Source organism: Haliaeetus albicilla, chromosome 1, assembly GCF_947461875.1.
Source record: "Haliaeetus albicilla chromosome 1, bHalAlb1.1, whole genome shotgun sequence".
Classification (NCBI taxonomy): domain Eukaryota; kingdom Metazoa; phylum Chordata; class Aves; order Accipitriformes; family Accipitridae; genus Haliaeetus; species Haliaeetus albicilla.
The window spans coordinates 70,782,431-70,805,401 of NC_091483.1; the positions used below are offsets into that span (position 1 = coordinate 70,782,431).

The 22,971-nt window shown below is 42.1% G+C and overlaps 2 protein-coding genes across 6 annotated transcripts in view; one reads left to right on the forward strand and one right to left on the reverse strand.

Moving 5' to 3' along the window:
* Positions 1-5,481, reverse strand: LOC138687274 (potassium/sodium hyperpolarization-activated cyclic nucleotide-gated channel 4-like). 3 transcript variants are annotated; one of them, XM_069793713.1, is made up of 3 exons: positions 5,192-5,439; positions 4,886-4,995; positions 1-3,581 (listed from the first exon to the last, which is right to left on the reverse strand). In XM_069793713.1, the coding sequence occupies exons 1-3, from the start codon at positions 5,437-5,439 to the stop codon at positions 3,523-3,525; spliced, it is 417 nt and encodes a 138-aa protein (XP_069649814.1). In that variant the 3' UTR covers positions 1-3,522. The 3 variants fall into 3 exon arrangements, 2 of the variants coding, with proteins under 2 accessions (XP_069649814.1, XP_069649821.1); XM_069793720.1 differs by having other exon boundaries at positions 1-4,261; XR_011326547.1 differs by having other exon boundaries at positions 1-4,995; positions 5,392-5,481.
* The window catches only part of NSG1 (neuronal vesicle trafficking associated 1), a 24,404-nt gene continuing 6,856 nt past the window's right edge, over positions 5,424-22,971 (forward strand). Inside the window, exons 1-4 of one of the 3 annotated variants that reach the window (XM_069793694.1) lie at positions 5,429-5,655; positions 6,254-6,407; positions 9,915-10,031; positions 21,651-21,761. In XM_069793694.1, the coding sequence (XP_069649795.1) occupies positions 6,279-6,407; positions 9,915-10,031; positions 21,651-21,761 (357 nt within the window). In that variant the 5' untranslated portion in view covers positions 5,429-5,655; positions 6,254-6,278. Of the gene's footprint in view, positions 5,656-6,253; positions 6,408-9,914; positions 10,032-21,650; positions 21,762-22,971 lie in introns of all 3 variants that reach the window. The other 2 variants (XM_069793687.1, XM_069793701.1) reach the window with 2 other exon arrangements.

Here is a 22,971-nt window from a genome sequence, read left to right on the forward strand (position 1 = left end):
TTCTTCAGTATCAATACCTTTATTTCCATTCAGCAGTTCTACAGATCTGACAGTAACTGGCAGTAACTGAAAATCACAATTTTTTCATATTGCTATTTTCTGTCATCAACAAGGTATCACTATTGTTCATGCACAGGTTCACCATCCATTTACCCATTTCAGCATCAATGTAACAATTCTAGAGCTGTTCACACATAAGCCTATCACATATACAAATCAGAGAATAAAACCCTAAAGAGGAAGTTCAGTTTTAGCTTCATTGCTGTCCCAGTGTGGATTTACTGGGCAGAGAGAGGCACTAAAGGGGCTATATAAACCTTAGCACTACCTGGTGAGGTGAACTCCTGGTTGTATCATGTGCTAGTAGCCATGCAGTTGGCTCTACCTGTCTGACTTTGCCATGCATTTCTTGCATCTCCTTTGGTACATCACTTAATCTGTGTTTCCCTATTGCTGACAAGAGTTTAATATAATTTCTGAAGATTATTGGCTTGTTAAATGGACTAGTGGTTCATGAGCGTTTATATGAGAATGCTCTTCTTCCTTTGGTATTAAGTAACCTCAGATACCAAAGGGATGGACCACTTGATGCTTTAGGGTAAATAAACTGCTAGGACACCTGACAAATAACAATAGGTAGTGCTGCTTTACTTCAGCAGAGTTTGCTGCTTTTCATGCATGCTTATGTTGCACAAGCAATTGCTGCATTGCACTGCATCAGCACTGTTCCTAATCCTGATTTGGAAACATCAACTGTTAACTTGACAAAGCATGACACATGGTATGGTGAAGTGTTTTCAGCTGCACTAACACAACAAATTGTAATGGCTCCAGAAGAGCCATTTCAGTTGATTGTGTCAATAAACTACAACCCACAAAGAAAAAGACATGTGGCCAATCTGAATAAAGCATCATCAAATCACAAATAGGTTAATGGTCACAATTTTTGTCCTCATTTTCAGAAAAAGTATTTTGCAGGAAACCTGTAATTTCTAGAGCTTTTGCCTGTGATGATTCAGTCCAGCCCTATGGCACTTACCAGTTTACAGTATTTCCTTCATTTCTGTTTGTAGGGAATGTGTAACTTCACTCTTCATACTTCTACAAAGTGAGGACTTGGTATGTGCTCTCGGTTTAGGTCAAAATGCAGGCTGTCCCGTGCAATTGGTCTTTCTCCAGCTTTTGTGAGACATAGGCCTACTGTTATTTAAGGAAGACTTCTGTATCATTTCCTGGAGCAAGTGCCAGCAGACACAAGCTTAGCATTACTTCCCATTTTTATCCTCCATTAGTTAGTTCATTAGGAAGAACTACATCTGCTTGACAGTAGTGCAAATTTTCTGCTTTCATAGTTAGGCTGATGGTACACACAGTGAATTCTAACCTCACTGAGACCATTAAGGTTTCAGAGTAAGTAAATCAGGGTACAATCTGACTTAATGAGACTAGCCGCTAGGTCATCAATTCTGTGCATTGGCTGCTTTTTCTGTTGCCTATGTACCAGTCAAAACCCACAAGGAGCTATCGTGTTTCCTCAGAGATCACTAACATTAGATAAAGATTGCTGGCCATGACACTTAAGTGCCTCAGCAAGGATGTGCGTTTTTTTGTTAAGCACCTGGAACTTGAGTTACTCTGTAGAAGGTACAGAGGACAGCCCTTTCCCAAAATTTACAACCCCCTGAATAACCATAGCAAAATGACCTACAGCAGGAGCCCTGGAGGAAAGAGGTGTGCTAGTTTTGAAGACACATTTCTTTTCAAATATTCTTCAGATTAATATATACCTTTTTGCATCCTTAAGGCAGCAACTTCTGACTAGGAAGCATGCCAGTTTTCTTAGTAAGTTACCTCATTCTTTCTTCTAAAACCATCAGTAGCGAACTATAGTTGGTCATTTGATATCAGAAATGAAACCCTCTTAGCTGCTCATTTCGCGTAACTGGCCAATAAAGACACTTATTAGTCACAGATATTTGTGTGTGTATGTACGTATATGCACAAACACGTATCTTTTTTCTATTACATCATAGTATACAGGTGAAATGCACTTAAAATGAAAAACGTTAAGCCAAGTATTTGTAGTAGTACCGATTGGCAACAGTGCAGTATCTAGTTGCTTAACAAAAATGCTAGGTAAGGATTTTTCCGTAAAACTAGAGAACTGGATAAGACCATGCCTAGTAAGTTCATAAAAGGCAGATTACCATTAAAGAAATGCACGGTGCCAAAGAGAAGAATAACTTACACTGTAGATAGGCTATCCAAAATTCTCCTTTTCTCTACAAGAGACGCTAAAACAGAGTATCCCGTGAATATGCTCAAATAACTGAAAAAAAGGCTTCATGAGTCAACTGGGGAATTTACATCCATTCATCTTAATCTCATACTGATACTTCCTCAGGCACATACTTAATACACAATTGCCCATTGCTTTTGACCATCTTCAGCCAACAGAAGGGCTCAAATATAAAATCACAGAAGCTGGAGATGAAAGGACCTAGTCAGTCAATTTGTTAAACCATTTGCTGTGTTATTTTGGCTCCCTATAGTATACTGTCAAAAATACTTCTGATCATCACTTGGACTTTTGATGTCATTTAGATTCTGAATGACTTTGGTTTCACATACAAATGAATGGCTTACACTCATCCTTCCGTGGGTTATTCATCTGTTCTGTTCAATAACACTTGCCTGTAACACAAGGGTACTGCCAAAATTAAATAATTAAAGTGCTTCTTGTTTTCTGAGAAACCCCTTCATTTCCACTTACAGGTGCAATTTTCTATGTAAAATGACTAACTTTTTTTTCTACTTAACACATCCAAGTATGATTTATGAAATGTTACTCAAGTAAGACAAACTTATTTTACAGTTTATTTACTCAGAACAGAACACTGATGGGAGAAATAAATGAGATAGACGAGACGATCCATAGTCAGAGACATGACTTGCTTTATGCCACAGCCAGGAAGGGAATCTGGGCCTCTATACAGACCATTGACCTCGGAAAAAGAGAGATGGAATGCATTTTGGATTGGACAACTGGAACAAACCATGTAAGAAATCAGTATGTATTGAGAGCCAATGACTGAATGTCAGCCATATCTGCCAGACACATGCATCTAGATTCTCTGAACATGTAAGGCTGCAAAAATAAGGCATCGAGAGGTGTATAAATGCTGCTGCCCTCATAATGCTCAGAGGTAAGTTCACTACTTCAGAGTCCTCCTCTTATCTATTTGGTATGGTCTTCAACAACAACAAAATCAGAACTGCTTGTTCAGTAATTCAGAGATACAACAATCAATTGCTACCTTGAAAATGTTTTGTGTTGGTTTGGGAGTAGTCTATTCTACTTTTGAAGTAACCTATTCAACTGAGAATGTTTAAAAATAAGTATCAGCCCACTGATCATTCTCATCTTCCAGTATGTTTACTTGGCTGCTGCAAAGGTAGTTACCCAGCCAGCAGTTTAACTAAGTTGTACTTCCCAGAACCGTGCTGACGACACTAGCATTATCAATGATGTTTATGACAAAAAAACAAAGCCAATGAAGGAAAATCCACTGTTCTGTGCCCTGTGAGAAAGAAAGGAGGAGGTAAAAAAAAAAAATCAATTATTTGCCAGAGAAAAAAGGAAAAGAGATGATAAGAACCAGAGCATCTTTCTTTAGGAGACCAACGAAAAATAAATCTTAGTATCATTTTTAACTGTGAGACTGAGATTTATTTTCATAGCAATAGGATGTTAAACAGTACATTTTTGTCATTAACTCTGCACCAGATTCACTGAGATTCTCGCATGTGAAGTGAGTGAAATAGTGACTCCAATGAAGTCAACAGGACTTTCTCCAGTGACTGTAATTGAACTCAGGTTTCATTTGCACTCTTAACACTCACTTAAGAGCTTGCCTGAGAGCCAAAAAAGGATGTAGATGGCTAATGTGATTTTCAGACAAAATAAAATTCTTAAAAACAATACTCACAAAAATAAGGGTTTTTTTTGAGATTTAAAAAAAACAACCAAACCAACCCTTAGTTTTGCTATGGTCTGCATAGAAAAGCCTAAATTCCCATGAAAGACATGAAATTCGGACTTGTTTGTGGAAGGGCTCACTGCTGAAATATCTCTGGTATTGTCCATCTACACACATTACGACCTTGCCCATTATAGAATTAGCTCAAATTTAGCCACCGATGACCAGCGTCTGGTGCTGTTAAATGCAAAGCAGGAAAGCCATGTCTGTAACATCAGTTCCTAGGATAAAAGAAGCTGTGATCAGCATGGTTTGACTTTTCTCTGCAGTTCACATTTGCATCAGCACTGTTAAATATTTCTGTGGACTGAAATCCCAAGCACAAGCAAACCTTTAGTCCCTGCCCCCCGTGGTACCAAGACAAATCTTGTCCAAATGGTAGAATAAACTAACACAGTGATGCTCTGACAGCAAGAAAATTTGAAATAAGAATTGCAGTCACTTTCAAGTTCTACAATCCGATTTTTAATACTTTACAATATTTTGCCTGTAATCTGTGCTTGCTCAAAGCACAGAAGAGAAAAGAAGGGCTGCTCATGCTATCATCTGTGAGGCTGGTTGGTTTTGAAGCATAAAACTGGCTCTAGGCTGAGCACCCGTCTGCCTCTCCTCTCCTCTCTCGAGAGCTGCCTACCATCCAAGTCACTTGTTGCATCGCCTACAGTGGTTTTCTCTCCACACGCTGGAAACAATGCACCTGCAAGACTACAAAACGAGCATGCTGGTTGCCTTGGGTTATAGAGACAGCACACTGAATACGAATCACTTTTTTTTTTTTTAAGACAGGCGAGATGATAAGATGTCCTCTCTCACTCGGGCCGCACAGCCCTGCAATACGCATTTACCTCCAAGTGACGCGAGCGCCGGTTCCGATACTCGCGTCCCCCCCTTTGCAGAGAGGAAACCCGGTCTCACCGTCCTCACCAGCACGCTCGTCCTTTCCCTGCACGAACGACTGGAGGGGAAAAAAAAAAGCAGAGGCGCTAAGGACGAAGCTAGCCGACCGGTGATACACCCCCCAACCCGGCTCTCCCCGCCTCACGCAGCCCCGGGGAAGCCGAGGCCGGGGCCCCCTCGCCGCCGCCGCCGCCTTATTTAGCGCAGTTTCCCCGCCCGAGGGACCGAGGCTGACCCCGCCGGGAGGCCTCTACCTCAGGGACAAGGGGCTGCCGTGAGGGGCAGGGCGGCGGCCGCCCCGGGAGCCGTTAGCGCAGGGCGCGGGCAGCCGGCTCCCCCCGTACCGTACCGTACCGTACGGCTCCGGCAGGGGAGGGGCGCGGAGGGCGGCGCGGCGCGTCCCGTCCCGTCCCCCCGCCGCCTCCTCCTCCTCCTCCTCCTCCTCCTCCTCCACCTGCTGCCGCTGCGCCAGTAGCCGGCTGGGGGGAGCCGCCCGCCTCATCCCCGCGGGGCCCCTTTGTGCTGCTGCTGCTCCAGAGCTGCCCTCAGCCAGGCGGCGGGTGCGTCACGGCCCAGGCGCTGCGGCCGCCCAGAGTCACCCCGCGGAGGGAGAGCCGCCGCCTCGCCCCCCCACCCCCCACCCCGCTCCGCCATTGCTGCGCGGGCCGCGGCGGAACGACGCCTCGCCGCCCCCGAGGAAGGGCCGGGAGCCGCGGCGGTGAGTGGCGGGGGCCGCTGTCTCGCACCTCGCCGTCCCTCGCGGAAGGGCCGGCAGCCGCGGCGGGGAGTGGCGGCGGCGGTGCCGCCGCTCGCCGGCCGGCCGGCCCGGCGGAGGGGGGGGGGGGCCGTTGCCCCTGCCCCTGTGAGGGGAGGCCGGGGAAGCGCCATGGCGGGGCGCGGCGGGAGAAGGGCGCGGGGTGCCCCGCGGCGGGGGGGCCGGGGCGGGGGCCAGCACCGGAGCCCGCCCGACCCCGCGGGCTGAGGGGCGATGCCGCAGCGGCGCCGCGCGGGACGTCCCCGCTCGGAGCAGGATAACGTGTCGGGGATTTGGGGGCGCTTTGGGGCTTTGCTGGCGTTTCGTGGGGTTTTTTTTTGGTTGTTCGGGGTTTTTTTTGTTTTAACTTTGACGATGAAAGCGCTGGCCATCTTTCTTACCTCCCGAAACGCCAAAATGTAAGCGAGTCACAGCGACCGACGCGTATTTTTTTTTTTTTTTTTCTTCTGCCGTAAGATATTTCCCCCGGGGAGTGGGGAAAGGTCTGGTGCATCCCGAGTTTCTGACGTTTTGCATTTCTGTGCCTGTGTGTGTGTGCCAGCAGAACATCCCTCTATCCTGGAAGAATGGTGAAACTGGGGAATAATTTCAGCGAGAAGAGCACAAAGCAGCCCCTTTTGGAGGATGGATTTGACACCATCCCCCTGATCACACCCCTGGATGTCAATCAGCTCCAGTTCCCACCTCCTGATAAGGTACAGTAGGCTTTAGTTTCCACCCTGGAGAATCACACCCAAATCTCAGGCAAACAACAAAAGAATAGGTTAGGTGTAAAGAGCGGCTTGGAAATCTTAAGAAATACGGGGTGTTTTAAGGCATGTTGGTTCCCTCTGGGGAAAAAAATTAACAGCTAAGCTCATGAAAATCCAGTAGTAGTGATTTGCATTAAAAAGCAGTGGGAAGTGTTAGCAAGAAGCATATATAGATTTCAGTGCTGCTGTATGAAATACATAAACATGTAAGCTTCTCTATGCTGTAATGTCATAGCCCTTCCTGTTCTTTATCTTTCTTTTTTGTATCTGGAAGGCACTGTGTATTCTCTGGGAATGACGTGAATTTTCTCCACCCAGAAAAAGCCCCCCTAATGGGGGGGATAAAGCACTGCTTTATTTCTCTGCAAGACCTGCTACAGAGAGAAAGAACTTCCATGTGCCTTCTGTGCTTCAGTAGGAAATTAATGCTAGCCCCAGACAAGCTGAAATAATGAGATGAGAACAGGCAACTGAGTTTTCTCCTGGGCGACTTAAAGGGTTCAGAACCCTCCAAATAGGTGATTCAGATACTCTGTAGCTGGAGGGGAGCGATAGAACATGCTGCTCACAGGTTGGAAGGGAAATGTACGTCCTGGATTCCTCATTACATGGCTTGATTACTAAGGTTTTAATTTTAAGGATTTAGGGAGGTGATATGATAGCCTGTAAATATATTTATTCTCCTCACAATAAAGAATTCAGTTAACTAAGTGTTACTACAGGTAAGGCATACAGTAGTAGGATACTTTTTCAGATATTTCAATATTATGTTTTTTCAGTACCCTGTTTTAGTAGGATACTTACTTGCACATTTCTCACATAGGCATCTGGCAAAAAAGCTTTGCAGTCTTTGGAAAAAAAAATTATCTGGGAAGTGGTCAGTAATATCTTCATGTTGATTTTTATTTTTGGCATTGTGTCTTGCCCGAGCTCAATTCTACTTCTAGATAAACTGGTAGATGTATGTTCCTTATAGGTCAAAAAAATTCACATAATCTTATCTTGGGGTAAAGAATTTTAGCTTGTGATATTTGCCTCGGTAGAGTGTTGCTTGTAGGCAATACAAATAAATTTGTGACCTCCATTTTAATTGCTATCAACATCATTCTGTGTTGTGTGTGGTGACCAGTTGGCAGACATAAATGCAATAAGCCGTAGCAGCTGTTAGAGAGCCTGAGGGTCCATTTTCTGCCCTCGGTTACGTGGGTGTAAATCTTGTAACTGAGGACAAAATTGCACCCTGAGGCTTTAAAACAAGTTAAGTCCTACTGTGTCTGGTAGCCCTGCCAACTGGTGACTGGATATAACTGATTAGCAAGGACCAACGTCCAAAGGAATTTGTTATGTTACTGCACTGCTAAGCAGAAGTCTGAACTAGGGACCTGTACGGTAATAGGTTTAACCTGAGCAGAGCCTCTGTAATGAACCCAGGAGGTTCTGTGCCAGCCTCATTACTCCTACTAGAATGGGGTGGAACTCCTCCCACCTTCATGGCATTTGCCTTGAACGAAAGCAAATGCACAACTAGGCTAGAAGCTTAAATAAAGGAATATTTGATTGGCTTTTCTACTGTTTCCACTGTCTATTTGTATATTAGCTTTCCTTTCCTTTTGCAAACACAGAGGGGGAAAAATTAAAAACGTATTTATTGGTCCTACTGGCTTCTTTTTGTAACTATCTGGTTAGTCATGTCAGTGTGTCTTTACTGGTTGCTACAGACTTAAAGGGAGTAGAGCAACTGATGTGAAAAAAAGAAACAGTATTAAGATTGACACACAGATCAAATTCTGAAGTACGAAGACACTCGTGTAATGAATAGGAGTGCATACTTCATATATCTATGCTTTTTACTCACAAGGCTCCAGCATGGCAGTAAAGCATAACTTCTTGAACAGTAGTGACTACAGTGCTAAGAATTTGAGGATTTTGACAGGTTCTAAATTAAAGGGGTGAACTGATTTAAATTCATATTTAGGTATGTTAAACAAAAGAAGACATTACATAACCAAGCAGATAGAACTGTACGTTCAGTGTCAGCTGAATGTGATTTGAGTTGCCTGAGATTATGCAACATAAAGGGGGGAGGAAGGGAAGTAAAATGTTAAAAAGCATTCCAGGAATCTTCAGGCAGTTTACTTCCATGATGCTGTTGGGCAGTTGTAAAGTTAAATAGCTAATAATTAGTATCTTATTAATTATAGCTGAAAAGAGGTATAGTAGTTTCTAAACCTATGTCCTGCATGTGTATGTGTAATGCTGTAAAAGTGTCTAATAAGCTTTGTGGTACTGAGTCTAGGTACAGTTACACATTCTAGATACCGTTTCAGGGAAGTGAGGAGAGGGGAAACCCAAAGCTTTAATTCCAGTGTCTGGCTACCTGTAAGTGTCACAATCTTAATTTCAGAATAATGTAGCTGCTGTTGATACGATGGGCTGTGCTAAAGATAGAATCTGGTTCTAAAAATCTAAAAGAGTCTAGATATTTATTCTTTGGAACAACAGAGAAAATGGAACAAATCTTAATAGCACTGCCAACACGATAAACTGCACCCTGTCTTAAGAGTGATACATTTGAAAAAGATCCTGAAAAATTGCAGAAGCCAAAAATGAGGCAAATAGGTTAGGTATGTGAAAGTTTTTTACAATTAGAATGCCTAGGAGACCGCTAGAGAGATGACTGATGTAATGAATATTTTAGGAATACAGGTAAGGTGTTAAATTGTGTAGCTTGGGGCAGTAGCTCATAGCAAGGAATAAACTGAAGTTAGAGCCCTAGGTGTTTCAAGAAATCTCATTAACACAAGGGTTTTTGTGCATCTTGCTGCTTGCAGCTGATAATTTAAAAGTTAGATGTTAAAAATAAGAGTGCCAAGAGCTATAGTCTAGCACATAGTGAATAGCAACTAGATGGGTCATTTCTCTTCTTTTAAACTCAAAATCCTGCCACCAAAGAACATGGCTACCGGCAGCAGCATCATCTGCTAAATTTCTGTGGGCGCTCTTCAATCGCCGTCTCATCGGTCACCAGTTTGAAATCCTATTAATGGGATCTCCTGAAGCAAATGGAGGTGGCTATTTTCAAACTGTACAAAGCAGGAAGTTTCATGATTTGGATTTGAACTAAGTACATGCTTGCTTAGTATAGCAGCACAGTACCACCACAGCTGAAAAATTTGAATGTTTGTGAAACTGCTGCATAACAAGTCTTCCTGTAGGTCTATCAGAACCACTCTGAGAGATAATTCTGTTGATGATTGCTATGACAGGAAAAATAACTAACAACTTACAGCTTCCAAAGGAGAGTTACACAAAGTGGGGAAAAAAAATATACTGTGCTAGACACGCTTGTAAGCAGGGAAAAGAAGAGTTAATGAATAAATAAGATTCCTGTGGCTGGCTTCAGCTGACGGCTTTTTTATTCTGTTGGTTTTTTTTGTTTTTTTTTAAAAGGTTGTGGTCAAAACGAAAACAGAATATGAACCTGATCGCAAGAAGGGAAAGTTCCGTACTCCTAAAATAGCTGAATTCACAATCAGCATCACTGAAGGGGTTTCAGAAAGATTCAAGGTAAGCAGTGCTATCTGAAGATGTTCATGACTCAGTTGTGTCCACACAAGTCCCTAAAATCAATTGCTGAATGTAGTCAGAACTAGCTAGAACTGAGTGGCTGTTGTGCGTATAGCTGGGTATGAGAAAAATAAATTCAATGATATAATAGTTCAGTATTTAGCAATTAGAAGCAAAAGCAAATCTTGCAGAATTATTGCTTGTAATCCCTTGCTGGCAGATGAATTCAGAAGGCACTTCTGTCACCATGTGGGTTTCGGAACGTGACTGGCCAGCATGTATGTGGGCTGCACACAGGTAGCTCTTATGGCATGGATAAAGCTCCTGTTAGTGTTGAAGGACAAGAACCACAAGAGTATTTGTTTTCTTTTTGGCTGCTTATTTTTCACTGTGGCCAAACCATTCTCTTAAAAGCACTGTCATAGCTCATTATGTATTTTTTTTAATAGTTAAAATGTATGACTTGGCAGCTCAGGGATGTATACCAGAGCTCTTTGCTATCTGTTTTCCTGGTCTAGTTGTGTTTTACAGCTTGGTGATGACTGTTAGTGGCGGATGGCAGTTCAGCAAGAATCTGACTCAGATTTACTCTTTAGTGTCTGCACCCCTATTGCTCCCTTCAGTAGTCCCAGAGGAAAGCTGAGAGCTTAACTTGTGCAAGGATTGAATTACCTTTCCCCCTTCTCACTGGAGGATAGGTTTTCTTGCTCTGTGTAAGTAAAGCAAAACAGGAAAGTTGGCACTTAGCTCATGCTTTCCTAGCTATTCTCTTAACAAAGGAGGACTACAGCTTTTCAGTGCTGTTAATTTGGCATGTTGCCCAAGGATGCCAAAGCATTTTTAAACAGTAGGCAACCACACTGTTCAGGGCACAAGTACAAATGCATTTGGAAAGCCTAACGTTTAGTAGGAGGGAAAAATACGGAGTTTCAGTAGAGATGTGGATTCTTTTTATATTGCACATTTCTAACCTCTCTTTGTATGATAGGAGTTTTAGGCCACACCCAAAGATTATAGTTCTGTTGTGCCTGACCAGTGCCTCTAAAAGCTGCCCAGGCCCAAGCCTACCTTCAGAATTGTACATACAGCGCTCTGTGGAATTGGAGCATGCTAAACAAAGGGAAGGCTCAAGGAGGCATTAGAGACTGTGCAGACTCTTGCCAGGACAAATGTTTTAAGTGCATGTCACCTGGTGGAGGCTTCAGCCATACAGTGAAGCATGTAGGTTCCCAGTAAGCTGTGTGGGGAACCACCCCAGACAGCTAATAAGAGATGTTATGGGGTGTGGCAGGAATTTACTAAGGAGGTGAGAAACCTAGTTCCAGTTTTTCTGTTCCCTGATTTGGAGCAAGGACATCCCATCCCTCAGGGAAAATGCTACATTCTGACTAATGTTCTTTCTCTTCCTGGCACTATAGTACTAGTCCTTGAGAGTAATCCCCTTCCTCTCTGCTGAGGGTTGTGCACTATATATTGTTGGGTAAGATGCAGATGGACAGCTCAGAACAAGGAGGACTTATGTCTGGCTGTCTTTTGTGCGTGTCCTGGTCACACACTAAGGTGATCTGCAAATGCTTACTACATTGTAGAAGAGAAAGGGCAGAAGGTGTTTAGTCTGAGTACCCTGGTAGGACTTTGGTTCCAAGCAACTGAGCAGAACCTATACCTGAGGAATTTTGCACTTACCCACTAGCTGTAGGGACTAAGGGATTTCATCGCTCGAACTTTAAATGTTAGGTAAGGAAGGGTTTTGAATATCTTAGTCACATCTAAATGTTTGCGCATCCCTTTGTAGATCTGGTTTCTTTCTGTCTTTGTTGGGAGAGCTGAGCAAATGAGACCTCGCTGAACAACAAATAAATAGCTTGTCATGCTGTTGGGTAGTCTTTTCTAATTTGTATAGCTAAACATTTAGAAACCTTAACATTTTTGCGTTGTGTTTTTATATACCTTTGGATGGCATACTTAAATAAAATACCTTTTAGATACTACTTCGTGATGATCACTCTGGGATTAATCTCATACTACAGGGTTGCTAGGTTTTGCTGCTAGGTAACTACTGCATCAGAGAGAGGTTTCAGTATGATTTGGTATCTCTTGGGAATTGCAGGGTGATTCACACGGTGGCTGTAAGTCTAGGCTTCTAAAGAAGAGTGTGGGGGTTGATCAGTTAGGAAAATTGTGGTTTACTTAATTGAAAACAATAGTTTCATGCAGAACATTCAGGTCCTAAAAATGTCCCTTAATCTCTATATAACACTTCTGGAATTGAATTATGCTGCTTGCAACATTTTAAAGAGAACTGACTGGTTCTCCAGCAGGGATGATTGTCATATTCACCACTCCCAGTAGTAAATATTACATGAATAATTGATGAAATTTCATAAATATGTAGATGAAAAGTACTGATTGTGTGAGGTTTTCTCCTGGGTCCTTATTAATTGTGAACCATCATGTTAACTGCTGCTGTTGATTCTGAGAGAGCAAAAGGATATTTGTTTGAAAATTAAATATTTGCTATAATTATGAAATGCATTATTTAACTGGTGGGATATTGACTTTGGCTTGTGTTCATGAAAAAAGCTTCAGATGCCATTTTAATGACTTTAATATTGTACATCACCAATGCATACGCTTGCCACAAGACACAGCCCAAATGTTGTGCTAAAAATAAAAAAAAGTCAGTCATATTTACAAATAATTCACATGTGTATTCTAAGATGTACTCCTTAAATAAGGACAAAGCAGATTGCATTTTTGGGATTCAGCAGTGCAGATCATCTAAAGCTGTTCTTCTTGAGAAATTATACATTATAACAAATGAAGCAACTACAGCATGTGCATATGTCATGTAGATCATTTGGTGGTTTAGCAGCTGGGTGAATAAGAAATTATAAAATGTATTTCTGTATTCAGTCCACATTACCACAGTTATTACAACAGAACTGAGAATGTTTACAAAGAAAACTGCAAGTATAATTTTCCTGTATGAAGCCACATTCTGAATTCAAATCAGAATCTGTCAGAAGAACGTGAAGACTTACTGATTCTGAGAACCCTGTTGTCTTAATTTAGTTCTATGGCACTAACCACACCAAGGAAGATGTGATTTTTCACTGAAGATTATTTTTCATTGAGAAATAGAAGTCTTGGTTTTGTTCTTTGAACAGCGTAGGCTAATGTGGGGAGTTGGTCCTTCACATCTGGAAAGCAACTTTGAATGTGGCAGATTTTTCTTCTGTAAATTGAACGCTGTACAGAATAACACAACAAAGCTGGAAATGTCATTTCAAAGGAGTCTTATGAATCGGGACATGGGAGGAAGCTATTGCAGGAGAAGATTGATGGTATCAGTTACCCAAGGCCAAATCTTTGCGTCCCCCATAGAGAGAGCAGCATTTTTACAAACTCCAGTTGGATTTTGTTGTGGGATATTTGTTCTAGTGCCCATTGAATTGGGCTACAATTGACAGTTGTGCACAAACACACCAATTTAAAAAAATGTCTGTTGTATCAAAGCATCAGATTTTTTTCTGTCTTGGGGGAAACCTGAATAAAGAACATTCAGCAGTATTTTGAAAGCAAACACGTTTCCCAATAAATCTCAAGCCCTTAAATAAACGCAAGCTGTGGTATGCCTTCAACCATTTGGTTCTGTTCAAAGGCAATTCAATTCTTCAGACTTCATCCTTGACATCTCTACATACATCTAACTGCAGAGCCAAAGCCTCAAGCTTATTTCTGTGGTAAGACCATATGGTGCAAGCCATGTACTATTAAGTAGCAAGCAGTTGTTGAAATGTGCGCATGAGGGTTACGGAAGAGAAATTGAGACTTCCTTTCAAAATCAGTTCTTGCAGTTTTTACCTGGTTATTTTAAGACTGAAAGAATGTATGCAACATATTTAAATATTCCACTTTTGGTCTGTCTTAAAGGGGCATCCCTTACAACATATTTCTGCCTCAAGGTTGACCTGTTTTTAGTAATACCAATGATTATTACTGCTGCAAAAATAATCAGAGACAAGGAAAATACTTCTCTCTTTGTTTCTGTGTGATTAGTCTGCGTGTTGAGTAGCTCTTTGCTCCCACTTAAAAAGTCTGCTAGGTGCATGAGATGTCAGCTGATTCCTGTACAGGGTATCACTTCCTTAAGTATATTCTGTGTCTGTCACTTAGTGCTGGAAGAGTGACAGGTACTTACTGCCATGAGTAGTTCTGTTTTCTTCGGTAGAACTACTCACAGGATTAAAGTTGTTCACAAGTATAAGCATTTGGCAGGCTTTGAATTTTTCCGTTATTACTTCAAGCAAGAAAAAGAAAGGAGATTCTTTTTTCAAAATGTAACTGCTATTTTAAAACAATTGATGTAATTAACTGCATGGCAACTGTCATTTTTCCTTTTTTTAAAATGTTTGATAATCCTCTGATACAACATTGACAATCCTCCTGCTAAATCTGATACAACATTGACAATCCTCCTGCTAAATTTTTGGCTAAAAGGAATTTTTTTACAGTCAGAGCTGGAAGATTTAGGTAAAGTGGATGCCTAACAGCAGCTCCACTGCTCTAAGTCAGGTTTCCTCTGCCATTGTATCCATTGGAAATCCTTTTCTTGGAGCAGAACCAGTGACACTGGTGACACAGAAGATGTTTTGGGTCTTTCCAGATGTAACAATCAAATAGCCTTTCCTCTTCTGTAGTAACCTTTTCCAGGCTTTCTCCTGGCCTCAGTAATATCTTTTGGGTTTGTATGGGAAGCTAACAAGGTTCTCATCTCAGGGCCACAGGGTTTCTTGAACTGCTTCGTCAGATCTCTGTAGTTAAGAAACTAATACATGGTGCCACGTGATGGAGGATGATGGGAACACTGTCTTGAACAGCTGTGTTAAGCCATGGTGCTAGACTCTCAAGGCCACTGCCTTGTTAACCTGTTTTTGTCTAACAGTATCTCCCTCAGGTTTCATTAATGAACTTCTTTGCAGGCTGGTTCTGTTGTCTTGCACTGTTGCTGTTAATAAGCACTGGGTCTGTAGCTTCTTTTCAGTTACTGTCCTTCATGAACCTTATCTGCCTTTCTTGCTGCTACTCCCAATCATCTCCAGGTAAGCATCCAAGCCAGTTCTCTCTTCCTCTTTGTCATCTCTGTTTGAGAAGGACAGTCTTTTGATTTCTCTTGCTTTTTCTGTACAGTTTACCCCCAAACTATCATCCTCTTTGAGCACAAAGCTTTGATGGGAATGTTCTGGTGAAGAAGTTGAGTTTAATAGATAGATACCAGTCATATAGCTAATGACTGATGTGATGTTAGAAATACTCTTCTGAAATGAGGCACCTCGTTGTATTTTGAGTCACCAGTCATCTTGTATATGTATGTATATTCCCACAGCAAGTATGGGAAATTGTACCAAGTTGTTCTGTATAATATGGATTACTCCTTAAATGAATAAGAGTCAAATGTTGCATGTATAGATGTGAATATTCCTTTTTTCTTTCATGTTGCCATTTACTTCAAACTGAACATTTCTTAATCTTCAAGTGCATTGTTTCAGATGCATTTTTCATGTAAAATTCTAGGACAGGCCCAGGTAATAGCAAGCTATTCAAGAATATAATTTTGGAAAAGCAGGAATGTTAGGGGAACTGGAGGGCTGATTTCAGTGTTCTCTTACGTGCTGGTAGAGAGCATCGTGCAGCTGGAGATGCAGGATTTTAGTGGAGAGAGGTGAAATGGAGGTCACGGCCATTTGCAGGGAAGTCAGTGTGATGTTTTATGAATTTTAGTCTGTAGGATGTAGCCAGACACAATCTATTGTAATTACAGTCTGCCTGCCTAAAATTCTCTTGTAGTTTAAATTGGATAGCAATAATCTTAATTTCCTGTCCTAAATGTTGTACAGAGTTGCTGTATTTCATCCCAGAGGGCTTTGCATTTCACTGGTGAGCAAAGCATAAATTGGTTGTAAATCACTTCATATGAAAGGTGCTCTATAAATGTATGTCTTCACTCTTTTTGTTTGGTGCTAGCACCAAGTCTGTGTGTAGCACTTTACAGACGAATCAAAAATTAAAGTTGTGTACCCAAGAGGCTGCAGTTGAAACAGATAATGCATAGATGTAGAGCAGAGATGAGATGTGATCGAGTGGCAGTGATTGAGCAGTGAAAATTACTGCATGTCTTGTTAGTTCCGCTTTAGTTCCACTTCTTGTAATAACAGGAATGCTCCTAGGTCGGTTTGTGTGCCGAAAGGTGCACGACAGAGGGAGAAGCGTGAAGGAAGGCAGTGCAAAGCAGCACAGTAAGAGTGGGTTAACGAAAGAATTTCAGGCAAGAGGAGGAGGCATGACAAGGAAAGTTGAGGTGAAGGCAGAGGAAAACCAGATGGCATCCAGGCATTATTTGTTCAGTGGGATACAGGCAGAATGGAAGGAGATAGAGGTAAGAGGAGCAAAAGGGGATGGAGAGATAGAGGTAAGAGGAGCAAAAGGGGCAGACTTGTGCATGCCTTGAAACATGGCTTGTAATTTGTTCAGAAAGGGACAGGAGTCAGGAAGGGATGTGAAGAGAAGCAGCCACAGTTGGTGCAATTGAGGAATTTTGCTGTAATATTTGGGCTTGATTAAAAAGGGAGCACAGTAAATGTTAGCAAAGTGAGAAAGGAGGAGACTACAGTAGCCAGGCAGAGAAAATACAGCTTGCAGTTTTTTGCAGCTGTAGCACGGACTGATTGGGAAGATCTGGCAGATCTTGATGGTAAGGCCTTATCACAAGCGGTTTACATGTTAGTGTAGTTGTCAGATCTAGTGAGTTTCATTTGTTCAGCTAAATGCTTACAGAGTCTGAAGACAGGGGTTTTTTTTGCTGTGGGTACACTTAGTTCATTCATTAGTCATCTCTCATTTCGATTACTGTAATGGCTTCTGGCTAGACATTGTCCTTCTTCTGCTCTTCACTTACAATCTATTAAAAAATCTGCCACATACATAGTATCTTGTCATCTTTTCTGTTCACCTAGTTTTGCTGCCAGATCCCCTTAAAACCAACTTTAAAGTACACTCTCAAGATGAAAACAAAACCACACTTTGAGTTCCTAGTTAAAAGAAACGGTTGGTTGTGCCATGTTGTAGTTATTTCATAAAAAGTATTTTAAAAGCCCATCACTCGTGTGGTGTGACAGTCACCTTGGAGTTCTGCAGGATGTACATGGCAGTGAATGATCATAGTAATTCAAAAGACTTCTGCTGCCACTGTGTGGGGTCCTACACTCAGCCAGCTGGCTACTGCAAAGAGAAGAGATTCAAGATTTCCTTCCAGAAGAGAGGGAGTGGTGCTTGCGCATGGATTGCATCCTCCTGTACCTTGAACAGGGGAAGAGGGAAAGTTGCTGCTAGTGCCTCGGTAGGAAGAAGAGAATAACTTCCCTTTAGTTTATAGTGAGTGTGCAAAGTTGCTCTGGGAGGAAGCAATAAAACGAGAGCTTTGGTAGTGCTTGTGTTCTAAAGAGCAGCTTGTCGCCTCCCCTCTTTCCATGTTTTTATTTCTGAAAGGCATCTGGGAGAGGAGGGCTCAGAAGGTGAGGCAGAGAGGTAGGGTTGCACAGTGTTACTCATGGGGGAGAGAAGCTGACTGCCTCAGGTTCAGAAGTGAACCTGGGGATCTGAGAATTGTGGACCATCAGTGGTGGGTTATTATGAGGGTGAAGGAAAATGGCTATTAGAAGGAAGAGAATGATTTTCAGCTTATAAAGGAGAAGTGGATTGGATTAACAGGTGATTGCTATCACCTTGGAATCCAGTGATGGGTTTCTTTCTATCTGTGTCATTTGCATGTGTGACTGTCCTTTACTTAAATAGAAGTTACTCGTATCCTGAAGGATGGTAAGAGAAGGGAGCTTCTCTCCTAATAGGAAGGAGACAAGAGCTTACTTGATTAGGGATTTGCAAATGGAGTGTGATTGCGAACTATTGGAGATAATGAGAGTAAAAATTTACATGTTAATACCAAAATTAATAAAATTAGGAAATACAGTGAGAGAGAAAGATTCAGTGAGAATTATGAACCAGGAGCCCTGAGAGCTCTTCCCAGGGGCGTACTGTGTGGCAACGGAAGAACCATGCTGGATTGACTTGTACAAGCAGTGAGAACTCACAGCTCCATGTAGGTCCCTGAAACAGGTAAATGCTCCATGTCTCAGCAAGTCAGCCCTGAGACTGTGGCTCTGCAACTTGCCAGGCTCCAGCAATCCACGCAACACTGGGCTTTTGACCTCTTTCAAAAAACATAATTACTTTCCAAAACAGTTTCAGAGCCTTGGAGAGTGATCCTGCAGTGACTGTGGAAATACAGATCTTTTTCTATTGTCTAATATTTGGTCTGAACTACAAAATAGCTTGTTAGCTTTACAATATGTTCGTGAGGCTTCATCTGTATGTCAAAAGGGTTATAACTGGGAAATAATGTTACAAGTCTACTATTCCCTGCTAGTAGGATGGCCAGGGAATATGGTTAAAATGCTTTGAGATTTGAGAGTATTTTTCAAAGCATTTTAAACTGTTTACTCCTATCTGTGGAGGACACAAATGTGAGCCGAATCGATAGGTACCATAGCAATAGTTCTGCTTGGTGTCCGTCTCCCATGTCACAGGCCTGTGCTCCTAGAGAGAGCAGCCTTTGTCGAAGGCTGTGTGGAATATATCTTGTAGGGCATGGGCAGCCTCAGCAATAATCCCATCCGGATTTTATCTTTTCTATCCTCACTTTCTAGTCTCTCTTTTGCCTTTCTGCTCTAAGGGAAAGAGCAGTGACTGGCAGAGCAAAAGGAACAGTGTAACATATGCTTTGAGTCAGTGGGAAGTGAATGACCCAAAACCTGCAACTTGGGCCAGGCCACGTGTGTGCTGTAGAGGTGCTGGGCTGGATGAGGAGTGCTTCCTCCTTTCTGGTTCCTCATCTTGCCATGCTGCCCAGCAGCAGCTGGAGCTCGGTGGGGAGAGGCGGCCTTGGGCCCGTGGCCCCACAGGCAGACAGGGCTGCGGACTTGTGCTGGGGCGCCTTGGCCTGGTGGGGCAGGTGTACCCCGGGCATCTGCATTGGGGTACAGCGTGACACAGGCAGGGTGCGGGACCTGGAGATACCAGCAAGGCATTAGAGAGGTCGGACAAGGAGCCCCAAGTGGGAACTGCAAGCTTAGGGGAGAAAGGTCAGTTTTTCTAGAACCTGGAGTGCAAGGAGAATTTTGGGGGGAGAACAGAGAATAAGGCTCGTTACAGTTTTGGGGAGGGGAAAACACTGGAAGATGGGATGCAGGGTTTGGGCCAAGCTGGAGTGTGAAGGGCCTTGTACATGTGTGTGGGTGAGATAGCTGAGGAAACACAGGAAGAAACCTGTGAAGAAACCCAACCAACCACAGAAAAAAAAAAAAGGGAGAGGCCCGATTAAAAACATACGAGAAGGGCTGAGGTAGGGCGTAGTTTGGCCAGGAATGGGGGGAGCAGGGGTTACGTTGTTCATTACTAAACTGGGCCACAGAGGATGACCAGAAAAGAAAATGCACTTTATCTCTTGGATTCGTGCAGGACATACTGAGACATGGGACATGTGAGCAGAAAACATGAGGTTGGCAAGACAGAGTGATCTATCCATGTTCACCTTTGTGTATGCAAATGAGTAATAAACTTGCGGAAAGAGTAGCTGGATTTAAAATTTATGTCAGTGTGAGGTTTTCCAAGGGTGATTAAGAATACGTTTGGGTTGTTTTTTGGTTTTTGTTTCTGATAATTTTTTTTTGTAATCCAGTGACTGTTCTGAGAAACTGAAGATGTTGCTGTTAACCAGGAAGGTCCTTTGCTCCATGTCTTATTTTGATTGGCATTGTTACATTAATATCTGTATTTTTTCTGCTAAATTACTTTCTGATCTGCAGTTCTCTCTGCCTCTCCTCCAGCCCTCCTTTTTTTTTTTTTTCTTATTTTCTGTCTTAACAAAAATCCTGATAAAATCCTTGGCTTCAGCAGCACATGATACTCCCCAGCCTTGTTTCAGCTAGGAAATCAGCACTCACTGTTGTCTGCCCATGGTGAAGTTCGCTTCCCCAGCATAAGAAGTCCCTAAAAGTTCATCTCAGTCCTTCAGTATGCTAGTCCCACTGCCACACGCAGTTTGCAGTGTTGCAAATCCTATTAGTTCTGGGGTTTATCATAAAGGGAGTGTGTGGTGGGTTTTTTTACCAAGAGGCAAAGCTACAATTTTTTTTATTGCTTTCTCAAATATCAGATTATTCTTGTTTGCATAATTGACCCTGATGTGCCAAAGTTCTCTTTTTAGGAGGTGTATAGCTAGCTTACTCATTTTTCTTTAAAATTTAGATCATATTAGACTTTAATTAATTAATCACATAATCTTGTTTGTTTCTGTTTATTACTGTTTCTTATGCCGTAGCACATCCTGGCTTCTTTCTAACTTGACAAAAATAAAAAAAAGCTCAACCACTCTTACTCTGTAATCTCCTTGAGCTACTCATTTGTCTGTCAGTAGAAGCTTTAGAATAATAAAAACACACATCAGGGACACTATCCCACGTATTGAATGCTATTTGCTCACACCTTCCACAAAACCGGGTCTGAATTAGGGAGCTTTGCAGCATAACTGCAAAGCCAAAATCTTGTGCTTTCTCTTGTCAGTGGGTGAGGTAATTCTAGAGGTAGTTCTGTCTCTCATCTCACCTAAAAGGCTGCCAGTCTCCAGCTGCTTGGAATTTTTTCCTGGGAAAGGTTAGCTTGATACTAACACTGATTTCAGATTCAACTTAAGGTGTGTCTTGGATTTTCCTCCAGCCCAAATTCAGGACCAGGGAGGTAAAAAGTCAGTGCCATGTAATGCAGTCTGTGAAGGCTTCCCTGTGAGCACTGTGGAAAGAGTTGCAACAGAACTTCTCAAGGCTAGCCCTATGTTGAACATGGTGTATTCCCTTATGGATCTGGCAGTGAACTACTTCTGTACAGTCTCTGTGTGATGAAGACGGACTGTTTCAACCTATAAATTAAGGAGCATTGAGCAACCAAGCATGCAGACTACTGGTGTAACTATCCATACATGCATATAGCAGGTGTAACAAACTCTCATCCTAACAAGAGAGGGCAGACATCACTTTCTCCTTGCCCTGCTAGTCACCTTTGTATTATCTGGATGACACCTGTGCTAACTTACTGTCACCTGACTCCATTCTTGGACAGGCGCAGGGAAAACAAACATGCATACCAGCTGACATAAACTAGACTTACACTTACATCATCCAAATACTGAAAAAGCAGCAGACCCACACTACCTCGACGTGTCCTTCTGGCCTCGTGTGCGCTGAACAGAAATGCAACCAAAAAAGCCTTGCAGTACAGAGGCAATGGGCCACTGACCAGATACCCACTTACTTCTTTGAGAAGGGGGAGGTAGAAGCACTTAATGAGCTGCTTCCCTGTTCTCCCTCAATAATTAAGAATCTGTTTTTATCCTTTGCTTGATTTTACTGTTAACTGCATTGATAGCTGGCTTCTGCCTATAGTAACAAACAGCAATATAATAAGTAGTGCATTACTAACATAAGCATGTTTTGTTTTTCTTCACAGGTAACTGTGCTGGTCCTTTTTGCCCTTGCATTCTTAACATGTGTTGTATTTCTGGTAGTCTACAAGGTTTACAAGTATGATCATACCTGTCCAGAAGGATTTGTTTTCAAGGTAAATTGTGTACACATTCTAGAAAAATGGGAGAGTATGTAATATTCTCTGTGGTATTTTCTGCATAACCTTGGTTAAGTCATGCTGTATTGCATAGAAGTTTGTTTTCATCCGTTAGTGTGCTTCCTGCTGCGTTTCTTTCTGCTTAATTTATAATTGAGGTTGTACTATTGCACAGTTTCCATAATGTTATTTTGCTAATGCTTTAAACACTGAAAATATAGCAAAAGACCCAACACCAGCGTCCTTCAAACCTACTTTATCTGCAGTTGTCTGGACAAAGCCCTCATTTATTGGATCGTATGGTTTAGTCTTGCATGTTCCTCCAAGTTCATGTGTCTTAAGAAAGAAGAGAATGATAAAACCTGGAGGAAAAAAAAATTACTCTGGAATATGCGTCAAAAACAGTAGAATGATGTTCTCATTAAGAGTAGGAGAGTTACGTTAGGGTTATTTTTGTAGAAAGAACTTCTTGTTCTAGAACAGTGACCTCTGAGCCCTACTGCCACAGGCCAAAAGTGATGCCAAAAAAGGGAAAACACATTTACTGGAAAAAATCCTGGTGCTAACTGAAAGGGAGTCTGGGGCTCACTTCATTTGTGTGAGATAGTAGTGCTGGCTCCTCAGTTATGACCTGGGCTGAAAGTCAGAAAGGTAACATTGATTTCTCAGTTGTAAATTTAGCAGGGTTGAATTTGGCTGTAATTAGATAAGAAAAGTAACAGTGATGATGGCATTCTTCCCTCTAATTTTTTAAGAATATTTAGTTATGTAATGAATCAAATGGGTACCTAGTATGATCTTCAAAAGGATTAAAGAAGGAATGGCTGCCTCAGCACTCCTTGATGATCCTGTTCAGGACTTTTGATTCTGTCACTTCAGGCGCATAAGTATCTTACAAGAATCTAGTCCAATGTTATAATCAGTGATGCCCTGCTGGATTACCTTAGCTCCAAGCATTCAGTATTAGGTTAGTGCTTTTCCTTGGTTCAAGGGCAAAAGATCCTGTGGTTAGAATATTCGGCTCTAGCTTAGGAGATCCAGCTTTTGGCTCTGCTGTTGGTTTTTTGTGTTGTCTCAGACAAGCACTGAAATCCTGCTGTGCTCATGTCTCATGGGACGATAGCCTTTCTTTTTCTTTAAGCTTTCGCTTGGCTTTGAGCAATTTGGGATATGAACTGTACATCCCTACCGAGCCTATCTTGATGTG

Bases quoted from the DNA above. Each gene is read 5' to 3' on its own strand.
- LOC138687274 (XM_069793713.1), bottom strand. From the start codon at position 5,439: ATGAGGCGGGCGGCTCCCCCCAGCCGGCTACTGGCGCAGCGGCAGCAG. The intron at 4,996-5,191 runs GTAGAGGCCTCC...TTTCCCCTCCAG, and splicing joins GGCAGCCCCTTGTCCCTGAG to TCGTTCGTGCAGGGAAAGGA. The intron at 3,582-4,885 runs GTAAATGCGTAT...TCTTTCTCACAG, and splicing joins GGCGCTCGCGTCACTTGGAG to GGCACAGAACAGTGGATTTT.